This window comes from Phoca vitulina, unplaced genomic scaffold, assembly GCF_004348235.1.
Source record: "Phoca vitulina isolate PV1807 unplaced genomic scaffold, GSC_HSeal_1.0 scaffold47, whole genome shotgun sequence".
NCBI classification, from domain to species: Eukaryota; Metazoa; Chordata; class Mammalia; order Carnivora; family Phocidae; genus Phoca; species Phoca vitulina.
The window spans coordinates 12217387-12236135 of record NW_022589750.1 but is presented as its reverse complement, the minus strand read 5'-3'; the positions used below and the strand labels follow the sequence as shown (position 1 = coordinate 12236135).

Sequence of the window (18749 nt, the reverse complement as noted above, 5' to 3'; positions counted from 1 at the left end):
GTCAGGACTTTACTCCTTTCTGGGGCCGGATAATGTTCCATTGTAGGGTCATAACCCATGTTCCTCCGTTCATCTGCCCATGGACGTTTGGGCTGTTGCCACACTTTGCTGTCGTGCATAAGGCTGCCGTGACCATTTGCAGACAAGGTTTCGTGTGGACGCATGTTTTCGGTTTTCTGCTGAAGCCTAGGTGTGGAATCTCTGCGTCAGATGGTAATGGTCTGTGTCACTTTTTGAGAAACCTCCAGACTGTTTGCCACAGGGGCTGCACCATTGGACACTCCATTTTACAGGTGACAAAACAGATTCCAAGTCACCCTGTTCCCAGTCGCAACTGTCACGGGGAGCAGGTGTGATGGACTCCGGGCCAGTGCTCAGGGCTGGCCTCACAGAGGCGATGAGGGGGACGCCGCCCCTGACACGCTCCTCAGAGTCACGAGTTTTATAAAGTGACCGAGCTGGCAGGTGCCACCCTGATGTTTACAGAGGGAGACCGGGCGCTCTGGGTGGTGCTGTCCTTCGTGTCCCTTGCCCAGAGCTCAGGGAGGCCCAGAGAAGGGGGAAGCAAAGAACCCTCAGTGGGCACCATACGCTGGTGCTATAGATCTGATGACTGAGGCCCTCAGAGGGAAGAGGAGCAGGGCATAGGGCCAAGCCGGGCAACACTCCCCATTTCCCAACTGCCAGGCCTTTCCATCTGCCTACCTACTCCTACTCGCCTCTGGAATAAAACGACAACAATGTGCGGCTGGATCCACAGGGGAGAGGCCGGCGGCCTTCATTCACATCAGGGACGGAATGCCCGGTCGCCAGGTTGCTCAGTACAAATGAACTGCCGTGTAGATTCAAGGAGAGAGTCTAACCATCTGCACATTTCAGATGTTCTCGGTGCGAGTTCTACCAGCCAGACCTGGCAGCGAGTGTTCACGGCTGGTCCCCGAAGAGCCGCCTCCGCGCAGCCTGCCCCTCACATCAGGGCTGGGCCGGGCCTCCCTGACACCAGGAGGAGGCAGCAGAAGGCCTGAGAGCCCTTGCTTCTGCTTCGGGGAGCCCCGGGGCCACCGCGGGAGAAAGCCAGCTGAGAGGCCACGTGGGTGCCCACACAGAGAGGCCACGTGGAGGGGGTGGGCCTTGAGGCTGAGGGAGGAGCGAGGCCCAGCCATCCCCGCATCAGAGCCAAACCTCCAAGTGACCCCATCCCCCCCACGCCATCTGCCTGATGCTGTGCAGAGACCCCAAGCAGACACCAGACCTGCCCAGTGGAGCCCAGTAACCCAGAGAACCAAGCGAGATAACAAAGGGGTTATTTGTAGGCCACTAAGTTTTCGGTGGCTTTTGGAGACTACAGTGAACAACCAGACTGCACTCCTGAGGGGGTGAGGGGCTTGTCCCAGCTGCTCTTCGCCCCTCTGCCCAGACCAGCGACCTGACGTTTCCTGTGGGCAATGGAACTAGCTCGTGCTGGTGACCTGCCCCTGGTACCTGCTTTACAGAGCTCCTGAACCAGGAAGGGGAGTGCAGATTAAAGTACAGGGGTCCTCTCCCACCTGTCTCACGGGAGTACCTCGTTTGGGCTGGGGTGTGGGGAGAACAGTTTGAGGGCCATTTGGAACCAGCTCGCAACACGAAAACCACACTTTCCTGATGCCCGTGGATTCGCCGACTTCACGTCCAGGCCACGTCCCACCCACACAGACACGGGCGTTCACTGGAGCCTCGTTCAGAGCCGCAGAAGCTGGGTCGGCGTACGGCGGACCGAACCCCAGGAGATAGGCAGCAAAAGCGGGAGGTGCGCACTTTGGATGCCAGCCGTGGTGTGAACCACATAAGGAGCTGTAGATGTGCCTTAGGTAAGGAAAGGTGGAAAAGTAGGTTCTACGCCCGGCGCGGAGCCCAACGCGGGGCTCGATCTCACGACCCTGAGATCAACACCTGAGCTGAGACCAAGAGTCGGACGCTCAACCGACTGAGCCACCCAGGCGCCCCTCTTCTTTTTGTTTCTTAAATGATTTGTCTGTGTCATCTATTCAAAACAGGAAAACAGCTTGAAGCTGCTCTGCTCACGACACACACACGTCCAAAGAGCCTCGTAAAAGGCCCACCGGAAGGACCGGGGTGGGGGCGGGGGGGGGGTCATTGAGCCCCAGCAGCTGGCGTGCCCACTAACGGGACAGCCGTCCCCCGCTGCTTTCTGCACCACCCGAATGGGCCCTGCACGGGTCTGGCAGCAGTGAGCGCCAAGACTCCCCTGGGGGTGGAGGGCACGTGTGTGCCCTTCTCTGCTCTTCTTTGGTTGATCACGAAGGTCTCTTGGGTCACGACCTCAGAAGTCGCCTTCTGTGGGCCCTCGGTGACCCGGCCCCCGCAGATCAGAGAGGCCTTGCCCCATACTTCTCTGTCTGCTGACCCCGGGAGCAAAGGGGCACAGTCAAAAGGTTTTGTGAGAAAAAGGGACGCGTTCTCTGTGCTCCTCGGAAGATGAAGTCTTGGGAAGACCCCCCTGCAGGTGCAGTTCCCAAGAACCACCACCAGAGGACACCGCACATGGCTTCCGGCGGCTTGGGAGCGAGACTGGCCCCAGCCCTGGGACGGTTTGTTTCCAGGCTAGTTTTTGGTTTTGTTTTGTTTTACTGTCTTCAAAGCCATCTCACATCTAAAAATAGAATTTCCCCAGACTGCTGTGGTCCCCGGCTCAGACTCAGGCTGGCCAGGTGGTCAGGGTTATGACTCGTCACTTAGGGGCAGAGAAAGGGGCCTTTGCGGGCCAGGAATCCAGATGGCACCGCTCAGCTGGGGGCCCTGCAGCCACACTGCTTGGGTTGAAGGAGGCTTTGGACTTTGTACTCAGCTTCCTCCGCCCTCAGTCTCCTCATCTGTAAAATGGGGAATGAGATGCTTGTCAGCATTGTTTGGCATCCGCAGGGTAGTGCGTGTAAATGGATACGAGGCGGCTAGGCCCTGGGTGGGGGTGTGGGGGGACACTGATGCTGCAAGTCCCCAAGTGTCCCCACGCCTCCCCAGCTCAGCCTGTGGGGAGTCTGTCCGTAGGACGGAGGGAGGCTGGGGTGGCCTTTGTAGGACGCCACACCCAGGAGGATTTCTGTTCCTCCTCTTTCTCGGAAGACTCTGGTGCACCACTGGTGGGCCGCGTCCATGGGGACCACCTGGTCAGCATCCGGGACTCTGCATTTTTCCCTCCTTCCCTGTGCACGTGTGGTGACCCTGGGCCAAATGTTCACCTTGAGAAGGGGTTTCCTGCAGCGAGTGTGAGCCTCACTCTCCGGTCACCGGGGGGCCTGCACATGTCCGTAATGTGTGGGCCTTTCCTGCAGACAACCCCCCATGGGGTCCGTGTGTGCTTGTGTGTGTGACACTTGGCTGCCGTTTTGGGAGACGAGTTTGGGAAAGGATGGGGGGGCATCCCCTGCTCCACCCGCCACCCCCATCAGGGCCTGGGATCCTGATGTCCCCGTTCTGTCTGGTGCCACCTCTTCTGAGAGCAAACCTCCATCCTGCTGGTGGGAGGGCAGCGGGGCAGCAGGGCAGGGGGGATGACTCCTTCACAGCCTCACCCCTCCTCCCGTTCGGCCCCTCTCCCTGGCCCCGGATCAGACCCCTTGGCCTTCCCCTTTGCTCAAGCCGCTCCGGTTAACGAAGGAAGCCCCCTTCACCCTGGGGCCCCCTCCAGCCCCGGCCCGTCCCTCCCCTCCCTTCTCAGCCTGGTTTTGAAGACCAACGTCAGGGCTGCCGTGTCTAGCTTCAGCTCCCACACAAAAGGAAACCTTGAGCAACTCCCAAGACAGACGTGGTATCCGCCCTGACCCCGAAATGCTGACCGCTGGCTTCCATGGACGTGACCGCAGTGAGAACACGGCTGTTTCCCACCCTGCACACATGACCTGCAGATTGATTATCTCGGCCGCTGGGTTTCTCTTCCTTAAATGCCTGTCATGCTTCCCATTTGCCAAGCCAGTGCTTTTCTCCCTGGGTGCGTGTACCCCATAGCTCAGAGTTCCCCCACCATGCAGGACGCTGCTGCCCGCCGGCCCCTCCACACCCTCACCTCCTAGGCCTTCAGGCCCCCTGCCTGTGATCTTCATGGTGGGGCTCTGCGCCCCCGTCCCCAGCACCCTACACTGTTCAGTGAACACGGGGGGCCCTGGAGGGCAGTCTATGCTTCCGGGCCCCCCACTCTGCCACTGTGCCTTCTTCCCATCTGGTGCAATTAGGTTAAACCGGACTAGGGCAGGCTAAAGGCCTGATAAAGGATGAGGCTAAGCGGGAGATGGAGAAGGAGAGGCCTGGCTTCTTGGCCTCAGGAACAGTGAGAGAGGGGCTCCCTGCCTTACCCCTTGGCATTTCCTCAGGTCAGGGATGCCTCCACCTACTGACACCTGAAAATGGCCCTTCAAAGGGTCCTCTGGCCTCTTTGCATCTGCAGCCTTCTCTGCGCTGTGACCTACTCCTTCCAGAATGTTCCTCCTTATTTGCCTTTGTGGACACACAGCCCTCTGGGTTCTGCTCTGACCTCACCGACAGCTCCTTTCCAGTGTGTCTGTGGGACCCTCTATGACCCCTCAGAGGCACACTCCCCCTCTCCCCCCCATAGAGCTTCCCTCTCCGTCCTTTTCTGCACACACCTCCTGGGTCCCCGGGGCATCTTTTTCATTCTTGGAAACACAACTGCCACCCCGTAGGCCCACGAAATCCAGGTTCCCCAGTGAGATGCTCCCCAGAGCTCTGGACACCTGGATATCATCCTTCTGGCCTCCAGAGTGGTGAGCAAGGACACTTGTGTGGTTTTAGGCTCCCCAGTGTGGGGCATGGTGTTACAGCACCTGCAGGAAGCTAACATGGCCAACCCAGGAAAGGACCAAGGCTCAGAGAGGTTAAGTAACTTGCTCAAGGTCACACAGTTAGTGAGGGATGGAACCAGGGTCTGCCTCCACAGCCTGCACCATTACTCCAGTCTGCCTCAAAGGCCCCTCCTCGAGAAGACTGCCTTGCCCCCCCCATCGCACCCCTGGCTGCGTTATGTTGCCACCATGCCCGGAGACTGATTTGTCATTTGCTTGAGTCTTGTGCATCGTCTGTCTCTCCCACTAGACTGTGACTTCTATGGGGTCAGGGACAGGATTTGTCTGGTCTTGCCACCTCGCCCATGCACAGCAAACCCTCCCAGTTACGTGTCAGATGAAGGAATGACAGTCTGGAAGGACCGCAAGAAGAGCTGGAGTAGGGTTGAGGTGGGGCCTGGCAGGGATGCGGACTTCATAGGGGGATGGCAGGATCTGGGGAGCCCACAAGGGGGAAGGGATCACATCAGCTCCACCACTGGCCGCAGCTGGAGACAGCCTGGTCCCATGGCGTCCTCCAGTCCATGCTCTCAAACAGGTCCACCCCTGGCCCTCCCGGCGTGTAACCCTCGTACTTCCTGCTTATAATCCACACCAAGCACAGCTCTGGTCCCATCAGCACACCCAGGTGTCAGAGGAGAGAGCAGAATGGACCGAAACCCCAGACCTCTGGGGAGACTCAGGCCATAGCAAGACAGTCATTAAGCCACTGAGTTCCTGGGAGGGTGTGTGGTGTCCCCGGCTAGTGGGCCAGCTAATGCTACAGGGTCAGGCATGACCTGCATGTGGACCCCCCTGGCTCCCCACCATGTCCTTACATACCCCCATCCACACATCCTGAGGGATCTACTCCTGGAGCCAACATGAGGCTCCCAGATTCCACCCAGTGCCCTCCAGGGGTGAGGCTTGGCTGGGAGTCATAAGCAGGAATAGCTAATCTTGTCCCACGGGCAGCAGGTTACCCTCAGGAAGTGATAACAATCCCATGAATGCCACTCTGGGATTTTTGCTCTTGCAGAACGGATAAACTTTGGGACCCAGAGACTTGGCCTGAATCCCAGCTCCGCACTGCTCATGCACTCATTGTACAAGTCTCAGAAACTCACTCTAAATTTTGAGACTCAGTTTCTCGACCCATAAAACGGGTAGTATTGATCTGAAGGGGACCCTATTGCATTAAAGGTGAGAAAGTTCTGGGTTTGGCTAGAAGAATCCAAATACATCGCCAGCTGCAGGTTGGACATATGGGTCACTAGACACTGGAGGAGCAGGTGTGCCCCGCCCATCCCCACGTCATGTTCTGTGCCTCCCTCCCTCTGTATCCATGCCCCTCTGCATGTGAATCAGCATTTCTCATGAGAGAGAGACTGTGCTAGATTACAATCAGCCACAGACTCACCAACGCTACGAATTCTTTGTCTCTCCTCCCGCATCTGTTTCCCCATCCTTGAATCTGACTGGCTTTGCAACTTGAGTAATAGCCTGCAGCGGTGCGGATGTAGTGCGTGTCCCCAGCCTGGCAACACGAGGCCTTGTGTATCTCTACCTCTTACACTCCTGCCATCATCATGAGAGGGACATGCCTGGTCCCGGGAAGAGGAGGAGAGACACATGGAGCGGAACCACCTCTAGCTGGCCAGCAGAACACAGCTAACCCCAGGCAAAACCCAAATATGTAAGAATAATAAGCCACTGAGTTTTGGGACTATTTGTTACACAGCAACAGCTCACTGACAAGAGAACAAAAAAGACTAAAAGACAACAGTCTAACCAAGTAGAACTTGGGGCTGGGCAACCTCCATTATCAGGGCGCACAATGCCTGCCCTTTGGTATCTTGGCACTAGGATCTGGCGCCATGGAAATGATGTCATTGTGAGGAAAGTCACAACAGAGGAAAGAAACCAGTCAGGCCTCCAGGAGCTTCAGCCAATGTCTCTCCACTGACAGACCAAGGGCAGTGTAAGTATCTCAAGTGCTTATGGGTCCACATGGCATTTCTCCTCCACCCCATCCTTTCTGACACTGCAGAGTAGTGTAGGTAAGCCAAGAGGTGTTTTCTGGGAGGATAATTAGACACTTTCAATGGTTGGCACTTAGTAGATGACCAGGTCCAGGGACCCTTCTCACCATGTCCCAGGTGGCCAACCCCCACCATCAGTTGTTTTGTAATACTTTTTTCCTTTTCATTCTTTGGAAGTCCCCATTGTGTCTAAATGGAATCAGAGATCTTGCTCACATGGTTAGCTTTGCTGGTTACCTGCTGCTCTGTGTTTTAAGAACTCATTTAGCCTCCATTATAAGGCTCTCAATGATCAGATTTTTTTTCTTCTTTTCCTCCTGTGTCCTTCTCGCCCACAGACTTTTATGTATTTTGCCTAAAATTTCGTTCTATCCTGTGATAACCCTCCCCTGTCTTCTGGCCATTTGCCCAGACTCTGGACTTCCTGCTTTGTAGACCCTCCTTATCTAGGCCTGGCACCTGGCCCTCTGCCCACTGTGGCCCTCAGACACCATCAGGCCAACCTCAGAGGACTTACCTGGACCTGTCTCCGAGCCTCTGTGCTCTGTTCCCTGGTACCTTCCCAAGTCATCTGACCTGGTTTCAGCTTCCCCAGCCCGCTGTCTCCTGAGCTCTGGTGGGAGGTTCACATGGCTCCTGAACTTGTTCTCACAGAAGTATGTGCATTGCTTGGGGTGACGTCCACAGATGGAGGCACAGCTGATGCAATCCCTCAGGAGCTGATCATAGTACCTGCCTTGCTCTTTGCGGCAACTGAGTGCCTCTGGGAGACAGAAACGAGTGATGTTACTGGGTGACAGAGACCTGCAGGCCCTGTGAAGCTGGCCTTCAAGGGCATCACAGTTTTAAAAAAATCATAATTCAATTCCCCAAAAGCAATTCCATAGTAATGCAAGTCCTTTCCCAATATGTAAATGGAAGGCTATACATTGTCCTCTAAGTACTGTTTTAGCTGCAATATATACTTTGATATGTAGTATTTTTCCTATATCTACTTTACAATGTTTTTCACTTTTCATTATTACTTCTTCTTTGACCTATAGATTATTTGAAAGTGCATTTCTCACTTTCTAAACATATAAGAATTTTCTAGTTATCTTTTAAAATTGAAATCTAGGTTATTACATTATCACGTAAGTTCTTCACTTGTATTTTTCAAACTTCATAAAGGAAAAACATATTTCATATTAACATAAGGATTGGAGGAGGAAGCCAGCAACCACATTGGCAGGTTGAGGGAGGGGGTTGGAAGGAAGATGGGAAAGCTCAAACTAATAGTGTCTCTTCTGTCTTAATGAGAATTATAAGAGCTTAAGCAGGCATCAGTTCCAAGGAGCAGAAATCAAGTAAACTAAAGCCCAATCACACTTGCTTTAAGAGAGCAATTTTGAGTGCATAATAGAAATCTATACTTTCACAGGGCTTCCCTTATCTTTAAAACAAGATTTTATTTATATGAAAATGTGACTCACACAGGGTTATTTTAAGGGCACATTTCAGAGGCTGTGCAAGATAGAGGGTAAGAACACAGACTTCCAGATCAGAGAGATTTGAGAGCATCCCTAGTCTACCACTTGCAGGTTGTGGGGTCTTAGCCTCTCCATGCCTCAGTTCCCATATTTCCAAGACAAAGGTAACAATAATGTTGACTTCTTAAATTTGCTAGGAGGATTTGAAGTTCCTGGCACAGTGTCTGACACATAATAAATAAATGCTGGATTAATAGAAGGTTTAAGTAGAATATTCATTTGTGACTCTTTGCAACACACACACACACACACACACACCAACTCTTAAGTCCTTGAAAGAGTAAAGGAGAAGACCAGGAAGATGGTGGAACTGGGAACTCAGAGAAGACTCAGATGGGATCAGTGACCTCTTCTTTTTTTTTTTTTTTAAGATTTTATTTATTCATTTGAGACACAGAGATACAGAGAGAGAGAGAGAGCACGAGCAGGGGGAGTGGGAGAGGGAGAAGCAGGTTTCCCGCGGAGCAGGGAGCCCGATGCGGGGCTCGATCCCAGGACCCTGGGATCATGACCTGAGCCGAAGGCAGATGCTTAACCATCTGAGCCACCCAGGTGCCCCGAATCAGTGACCTCTTCTTGCCCTGGCTCTGCCCCGGGGTTCCAGTAATCCACATAAGACCACTGCCACTCATAAGAAGGAGTTGATGGGATGACAATGGTGTTCCCAGCATTTTATGTGTGACCTCCTCCCCTCCTCAGGCCCCCAATGTGGCTGTTGCAGGTGGTGTCTGAGCTTCCCAGACCACCAACCTTCACTGCCCAACCTCATAAACTTCCCTTCTGGACCTTGATATTTCCTGTTGTGTTTTTTTCACCTCCATGCCTTTGCCCACACTGGTCCTTCTTCCAGGAGTGCCCCCCCCCACAACACCACATCTACAAACTCTTAACAATTTATCTCAGGTGGCATTTACTCCAAGAATACCTCCCTGCTCCCCAACCCATCAGCCAGAGGTGGTCTCTCCCAACTGTAGCATTTTATGGTACTTTATCTTTCTCCCTTGAAATGTAGTTATTTCTTCCATTAGATGATAACCCCCTTGAAGGATCATGTCAGTTTCCTATTTTCAAGGAGCTAGAGAGTTCCATGAATATTTACGGAGTGATAAAATGAATATTCTACTTCATTAATGGATAGTGGAGATACTCTCAGTCAGTTAAGTGTCTGCCTTCGGCTCAGGTCATGATCCCGGGGTCCTGGGTCATGCCCCACCTGCATCAGGCTCTCTGCTCAGCAGGGGGTCTGCTTCTCCTTCTCCTACTCCCTCTGTGCTCTCTTGCTCTCTCTCAAAGAAATACAATCTTTAAAATAAAATAAAATACACAAGCAAAAAAATGCCTGGGGAATAAAAAGGCAGAATTTTTAATGCTAATGATGGGTAGATAGGAATTTATTATTTTATCCTCTCTGTGATAATTCCTATAATAAAAACTTTCAAAAGAAAATTAGAACAGAGAAGGACAAAGAAGGTCTTCATTTCTATTGGGTAGTCAGATAGGACCTCTGACATTTGGCCTCAGACCTGAAGGTTGAGTAGGAAGGAGCTGAGGGAACTATAACAGGAAAATGCATTCCAACCATAAAGTACAAATGTGCAAACACCTTGAGGCAGGAAAAAACAGCATGTTCAAGAAACTGCAAGGAGGCCAGCATGGCCAGAGCAGAAAGACTGAGGGGTAAAAGGGTGCCACATTGTACATCTCCTTTAACCACCTCCTTCTCAACCACCCAAGTGCAATGGAGCCTGAGGGACCTCTGGGGGGAAAGAAGGGGTGATCCAGCCCGTGGGGCTCAGGCCCCAGAACTCACTGCAGAATGCTGAGCAGGTGCGTGGAATCTGATGGCTGCAAATGGGTTTGCAGGAGAGGCAGACGTTCAGCAGGGGATCCCAGTACTGTTCTTCAGGGCAGGGCTCCATGGCCATCCCTTTCACAGGCGCTGTGGAGCTGAGAGGCAGGGAGCATGAGGGTAGCTGGCACCCTGCTGTAGGTCAGAACCCAGACAGTCACTCCCACTCACATTCCTACCCTCTGTCTCAGCAAGCAGAGGGGAACCAGACAAGCTAGCTTCCAACCCCAGCTGCACCTACTGGGAGACCTGCAGCAGCCATCTCACTTCCTTGAGCCTCAGTTTTCCCATTTGTGAAATGGCTGTTCTGAGGCTCCCTCTCTCACTTCTGTGCCCTTCTCAGCCTTGTTCTTTGCCCTCTTTAATGTGCCTCTTTCTACCACAGTACCTTTGCACAAAATGCTGTTCCTTTACATAAAATGTTCTTCTTCCCTGCTCCTCCACTGGTATTTTCTCCTGATCGTTTAAACCCCACTGTTTCAATTTCATTTCCTCAGAAAATCCTGATTCTCTTCTCAGATTACAACATGCCCTTTTTTCTGAGCAGTGATGTGCCCTTCACTTGTCACTGTTTTCACTTCACTTTTATAAGTGTGACTATTAGATACTGTCTCCCCCATTAACTGTGAGCATCCTTCAGGCAAGAACTCTAACTTTTTTCTTCACTCTGGGTCCTCAGAACCTAGAAAGTGTCCAGGACAGAGCTGGTGCTCATTAAGTGAATTAAAAAAAAAAAAAAAAAAAGCAGATCTAGCCAGTGCCTAGCATACAGCAAGCATTCAATAAATGTCTATTTCCTTCCTGTTTTCTTTTTTATTGAGATATGAGACACACACAATGATGTGTGTAAAGTGCACAAATCTGAAGTGTACAGCTTGATGAATTTTTCCATATGTATACACCTGTGTCACTACAACCCACATCAAGGTACAAGGTATAGATATTTCTTGCACCCTGAAGACTCCCTTGGATCTCCTCCCATCTGATACTTACTTCCAGAGGTAATTTCTACTCTGATTTTTATCACTGTAGCTTGTTAAAACAATATTGCCCATTCTTGAACTTTTGTGTCTGGTTTTGTTGGCTCCATGAGGTATCTGAGACACATCTCTGTCGAGGCTCTATCAGTCATTTGTTTTGTATTGCTGAGTCTTCCATTATATGAATGCATCACCTTTTCTACAATTTTCTGCCTGATTTCATGATATTAGCTTCACCAAAAACGTCTCCTTTTAAACATTTTTCAAGGCCGTTTGTTTACTCTTTGATGAAAGTAAAGCTGAGAAAAGACCAGTGGCTTCTGGTTTAATGTGACAGCTTAAACACATGGGCTTATCTTCCTTCCCTCTTGAAACCCTACTAAAAGGACAAGAAAAAGATATTTGTCCTCAAAGAGAAAGAGAATGGAAAAAAGTTACTGCAGCAGGGGACAGATGTGAGCAACATTTTGGGATATGGAAGGCATGTGAACTGGGACTGATTTCAGTTAAAGATCTCTCTCCTTCGATGCCCACAGGGAGAAGGACGTTGATTTGAGCCACAGAACCCTAGGAAGTCTCTGGAATTGAATGCACCAAGTATCTCTGACAGTGGGGGATGGGAAGGCAAAATGATGAAAGAGGGCTTGACCCCAGCCAAAGCCCATCCCCAGACAGGTAACGGCCTCTTGACAACCTAAGCAAAAGATTAGGGGCCTTCTCAGACATAGTTGAGGGTAGCCATAAAGTCCACTCTCTCCAAAACACAACCTAACGAGTGCTGTGGCCAGGTTTTAAAAAATGTGTCCTTCCCCATCCTGCAACTGGCAGGAAATCAGCAGAATCTGGGAAAACTGATCCAAAGGAAACAACCTAAAGACACTGACTGGGAGATTCTCTCAAGAAAATGACCACGTTTGCTGCTTGACCATCTGAGAGCCAAGCTTCTACATTAACAACCCCATTTGTTTACTCAGAACTTCCAATCAGCTGTTTCTGCCTCAGTCTAAGTTGTGAACCAAGAACCATGGGTCCCCTGATATTGGAGTACCCCCTCTACATGAAAGAGAATTCAAACAAAGTAAGCAGAAAGAACATGCCGGGAGCTAAGAGAGACAATGCAGAGAAGAGAAGAAAACTAAAAGGTGACACTAGCAACAATTGATATCCTCAGAAGGATTGGAGAATTTTTACATTTATGAAAAGGAATGGTGCCCTGTCTTTTAAAAAGAATATGCATAGAATACATAAGAATTATTAGAAATTAAAAATATAATAGCCAGAATAAAAACATCAGTAGGAGGGTTGCAAGATGTAATTGAAGAAAAGTCCCAGAAAATAAGGAGAGAAAAGATATGAAAATTATGGAATTATTTCGGGAGGTCCAAAGGTTGACTAATGGGAGCTCCAGAGAAAACAGATTTCTAGGATATAGCTTCCAGATTCAAAGAGCCAGTCAGGCATCTGGCACAATAAATTCTCACCAGCCATGACCCATCATCATAAAATTTAGGAGGACCAGAGATTAAGAGCACATTCTAAAACCTTCTTGAGAATAAGCAGGTTACCCATAGAGTTCTGTGGGGGAGCCAGTGGACATCTCAAATCAAAACTGGGATGTGAGAACAATGTCTGGGAAGATGGTAGAGTAGAAACTCCAGGAATCTGCCTTTCCACCTAACAGCTGTTGATGGCAGCAACCATCTGGAGGCACTGTTTTGAAACTCTGGACTTACCCAGGGGAAAGCTGGATGAAGAGACTGGTAAGGTTTTGGAATTTTGGTGCTTTTCAGCCTATTTCATGCTGGTGGCTGCCATTCCTCAGTCTCCACCCCATGTATGCAGCAGTGGGAACAGCTGCTCATATTGCTGGTGCAACTTGCTGGAACCTAGATGGGCAGTAAGGACCTTGTCCTCCAAATATTGGGATTGTAGGTTCTGACTGCTGTTTGCTGTTTTTGATCAGTGAGAGGCTAGCACACAATTTGGTGGCCATTGTTTCAACCCCCATCAGCTGAAGTGGCTTCCATGAAGATTTATTTATTTTTTTAAAGATTATTTATTTATTTATTTGAGAGAGAGGGGGGGAGAGGGAGAGCATGAGCAGGTGGGAGGAAGCAGAGGGAAAGGGAGAAGCAGACTCCCCACTGAACAGGGAGCCTGATGTAGGGCTCGATCTCAGGACCCTGAGATCATGACCTGAGCCCAAGGCACACACTTAACTGACTTAGCCACCCAGGCACCCCAAGCATTCCATGGAGATTTAAAGAGACAGTACTCTCCACCACTCTTGGGAGCCAGACTTTTAAGGAAACCTTTGTCAGGTCACTGGCTGACTGCAGAGATAAAAGAACAGAAACTTCAGTGACCACACACAATAAATACAAACTTTCAAAAATAGTTTGGAAAAGCCACAAATGGACTCCAGCCAGCAACAAGCAAGATACAGCAATCCCTGAGGAATGAGAGAACTAGAATGACCACAACATAATACTCAAAATGTCCAGTTCTCAAAAAACTTACAAAACATACAAAGAAACAGGAAAATATGACACATTCACAGAAAAAAAGAATTTGACAGAAATTATCCATGAAGAAGTCTAGACATTGGAAATATTAGTCAAAGATGCTAAATCAACTGTCTTAAATATGTTAAATGAGCTAAAGAAAACCATGGACAAAGAACTAAAGGAAGTCAGAAAAACAATGCATGAATGATGTATGAGAATATGAATAAAGAGATAGAAGTGGTAAAAGAAAGAACCAAAACTTGGAAGCAAGCAAGATTTCCTTCAGTAGGTACATGGATAAATAAACTATGGTACATCTAAACAATGGAATTTATTCAACACTAAAAAGAAATGAGTTATTAGCCATGAAAACACATGGAGGAATCTTAAATGCATATTAGTAACTGAAAGAAGCCAAACTGAAAAGTCTATTGTGTGAGTCCAGCTATATGACATTCTAGAAAAGGCAGGACTATAGAAACAGTAGAAAGATGCGTGGTTCTCAGGGGCTTGAGGAGGGAGAGATAAAGGTGGGACACAGGGGATTTTATAGGGCACTGAAACCATTCTGCTTGATACTATCCTGGTGGATACACGTCCTTACACATATTTGTGAAATCCCATAGAAGGTATAACACCAAAAGTAAATGTTAGTGTAAGCTTACGGACTTTGGGTGATAATGATGTATTAATGTAGATTCATCAATTGTAACAAATGTACCACTTTATTGCAGGACGCTGGTAGTATAGGAGGCTGTGCCTGTTTGGGAGTATGAGTCATAGGGGAACTCTCTGTACTTTCTACTCAATTTTTCTGTGAACCCAAAACTGCTCTAAACAATAGAAACAAACAGAAATTATGGAATTGAAAAGTCCAATAACTGAAATGAAAAAAAACTCACTAAAGGGGTTCAACAACAGATTTGGAGAAGGCAGAAGAAAGGATCAGTGAACCTGAAGATAAAACAATTATATTATTTAGTCTGAGAAGCAGAAATTTTTAAAAATGAGGACAAGTGAACAGAATCTGAGGCCTCATCAAACATGCCATCATAAATTTATAGGAGTTCCAGGAGGAGAGAGAGAGAAAGGGACATAAACAACATTTGAAGAAATAATGGCTGAACATTTCTCAAATCTTAGGAGACACATGAATATAGATGTTCAAAAATCTCAATGAACTCTGAATAAGATAAATCCAAAGAGCCCACACTGAGACACATTGTGGAAATGTGGAAACCCAAGGACAAAGAGAAAATTGTAAAATCTGCAACAGAGGAACAACTTGTCACATAGAGGTGATCTTCAATAAAATTAACAGCTAATTTTTCCTCAGAAACCATGGAGGCCAGGAGTCAGTGGGATGATATATGTAAAGTCCTGAAAGGAACAATTTGCCAACCAAGAATTATATAGCCAGCAAAACTATCCTTCAAGAATGAAGGGGAAATTAAGACATTTCCAGATAAACAGAAGCCAAGGGAATTCATTACCAGTTCATTAGACCTGCCCTACAAGGTATGCTAAAGGGAATCCTTTTTGCTGAAATGAAAGTACCCTAGACATAGACACATCATAAGAACAGATAAGGGACATTGGTAAAGGTAACTACACAGGTAAACATAAAAGCCAGTTTTACTGTACTTTTTGTGTGACTGTGACTCCTTTTTTTTTCTATATGATTTAATGAACCAATGCATGAAACAATGACTATGACTATAAACTTATGTTAATGGACATAAAATGTATAAAGAGGTTATCTGTGACAATAACAATGTAAATGGGAAGGGACAGAGATATAGGAAGAGAATGTTTGTATATTATTGAAACTAAGTTAGTCTTCAAATTAAGTTGCTATAAGTTTAAGATGTTAATTGTAATCCCCAAGATAACCACTAAGAAAATAACTTTAAAAAATACAAAAAAGGAAAGAAAAAGCAAATAAAATGTTACACACAAGTAAACAACTAGATACATAAGAGGGTAGTAATGGAGGAATGAGGAACAAAGAACATATAAGACATACAGAAAACAGATAAATGACAGAAATAAATCCTTTTTTTATCAGTAATCTCATCAAAGTAAATGGACTAAATTCCCCTATTAAAAGGCAGACGTTGGCAGATTGTATTAAAAAAGAAAACAGTATCCTTCTATATGCTGTCTACAAGAGACTTCCTTTAAATAAAAAGGACACAAAGAGATTGTAAGTAAAACAATGAATAAATATATTCCATGCACATAATAGCCAAAAGAGAGCTGAGGTGTTTATTATTGTCAGATGAAATAGTCCTTTAAGCGAAAGAGGTTATAAGAAACAAAGAAGGACAAAATATATGAATAAAAAGTTTGATACAGCAAGAAGGTTATAAACATACATGCACCTAAAAACAATATATGAAACAGAAATTGACAGAATTGAAGGGAGAAAAAGATAGTCTTACAATAATATTTGGATACTTCAATATCCCACTTTCAGTAATGGATAGAAGAACAAGGCAAAAGATTAATAATGAAATAGAGGACTTGAACAACACTATAAACCAATGACGTATAATGGACATAACACAGGGTGTTACACTCAACAACAGCAGAATACACGTTCTTCTCAAGTGTACATGGAATATTCTCTATGATTGACCATATATTAGATCATAGGGGCACCTGGGTGTCTCAGTTGGTTAAGTGTCCAACTCTTGATTTTGGCTCAGGTCATGATCTTGGGGTCGTGAGATCAAGACCCATGTCGGGCTCCACACTGGCTGTGGAGCCTGCTTAAGATTCTCTCTCTCCTCTGCCCCTCTGCCTCTTCCCCCCTCACTTCCCCCCCCAAAAAAGCCCAAAAAAACAAAACAAGCAAAAAAAACCATATATTAGGTCACAGAACAAATTTTAACAGGTTTTAAAAATCTGAAACCATTCAAAGTATCTTTTCTGATCAAAATGGAATGAAACTAACAATCAATAACAGAAGGAATACTGGGAAATTCACAGATATGTGGAAATTGAACAACATACTCTTAAACAACTGCTGTATCAAAGCAGAAATCACAAGGAAAATTAGAAAAATATTGAGATAAATGAACATGAAAACACAACTTACCAGAAGTTACGGGATACAGCAAAAGTAATGCTAAAGGGGAAATTTATAGCTGTAAACACATACACTAAAAAAGAAGAAATTCTCAAATCATAACCTAACTGTACACCATGAAGGACTGGAAAAAGAAGAGTGAACTAAACCCAAAGATGGTGGAGGGAAAGCAATAATAACGATGAGAGTGGAGATAAATAAAATAGGGAACAGAAAAACTGTACTAGAGAGAATCAACAAAACCAAAAGTTGGTTCTTTGAATAGATTAACAAAATTGACAGACCTTTAGCCAGACTGACTAAGAAAAACAGAAGACTCAAAGTACTAAAGTCAGAAATGAAAGTGGGACATGAAAAGATGTTCAGCATCACCCATCATCAGGGAAATGCAAATCAAGACTACAACGAAATTATCACCTTATACTTGTCAGAATGGATAAAATAAAAAATACAAGAAACAGCAACTGTTGGTGAGGATGTGGAGAAAAAGGAACCCTCTTGCATTATTGGTGGGAAGGAAAATTGGTGCAGCCACTGTGGAAAACAATATGGAGTTTCCTTAAAAAATTAAAAATAGAACTACCTTATGATCCAGGAATTGCCCTACTGGGTATTTACAAAAAAAAAAAAACAAAAACAAAAACCAAAAAAAAACACTAATGCAAAGGGATACATGCACCCCTATGTTTGTTGCAGCATTATTTACAATAGCCAAACTATGGAAGCAGCCCAAGTGTCCAAGGATAGATAAATGGATATTTGGTATATATCTGCAATGCAATATGACTCAGCCATAAAAAAGAATGAAATCTTGCCATTTGCAAAGACATGGATGGAGCTAGAGAATATTATGCTAAGGGAAATAAGTCAGTCAAAGAAAGACAAATACCTTATGATTTCACTCATATATGGAATTTAAGAAAAAACAAATGAGCAGAGGGGGAAAATAGAGAGAGAGGTAAACCAAGAAACAGACTTAACTATGGAAAACAAACTGATGGTCACGAGAGGGGAGGTGGGTGGGGGGATGGGTGAAATAGGTGATGGGGATTAAAGAGTACACTTATCATGATGAAAATAAAATAAAATGGAAAAAAGAGATTTAAAAAAATGAAAGTAGGGACATTACTACAGATTTTACAGATTATGAGAATATATGAACAATTATACATGAAACAAATTGGGTAACCTAGATAAACAGACAAATTCCTAGAAACGTACAATCTACAAAAACTGACACATGAAGAAGGAATATCTGAACAGGTCTATATATAACAAGTAAGGAGATTGAATCAGTAATCAGAAACCTCTCAGTGAAAAGCCCATGACCAGATGGTGTCACTGGTGAGTTCAACCAAACATTTAAAGAAGAATTAACACTAATACTTCTCAGACTCTTCTAAAAAATTGAAGAGGAGGGAATACCTCCTAACTCTTTCTATGAGGTCAGCATTACACTGATACCAAAGCCTAATAAAGACAACATAAGAAAAGAAAATTACAGACCAATATGCCTTATGAATATAGATGTAAAAATTCTCAACAAGATATTAGCAAATAAATTCCAACAGCTTTATTAAAAGGGTTCTATACCACAAAAAAAAAAAGTCGGATTTTCTTTTCCTGGAATGCAACTACGATTCATTACACAAAAATCAATCAGTGTAATACACCATATCAAAAGAGTGAAAAGAAAAACTATACGTTCATCACAATTGGTGCTGAAAAAGGATTTGACAAAATTCAACACCTTTCCATGATTAAAAAAATAAAACAGTAAAGTAATAATAGAAGAATTTCTCAATATGATAAAAGCCATATATGAAAACCTCACAGCTGACCTACTCAATGGTGAAAGACGGAAAGCTTCTCTCTTAAGATCAGCAACAAGACAAGAATGCCCACTTTTACTG

General features: G+C 46.3%; 1 protein-coding gene across 1 annotated transcript in view; it reads right to left on the bottom strand.

Moving 5' to 3' along the window:
- Positions 1–18749, bottom strand: part of TNFRSF13B (TNF receptor superfamily member 13B) — a 32048-nt gene that overhangs the window by 2380 nt on the left and 10919 nt on the right. The window contains exons 2-3 of the mRNA XM_032432157.1: positions 10217–10353; positions 7395–7640 (exon numbers count right to left, since the gene is read on the bottom strand). Of these exons, the coding sequence (XP_032288048.1) occupies positions 7395–7640; positions 10217–10331 (361 nt within the window). The 5' untranslated portion in view covers positions 10332–10353. The remainder of the gene's footprint in view (positions 1–7394; positions 7641–10216; positions 10354–18749) is intronic.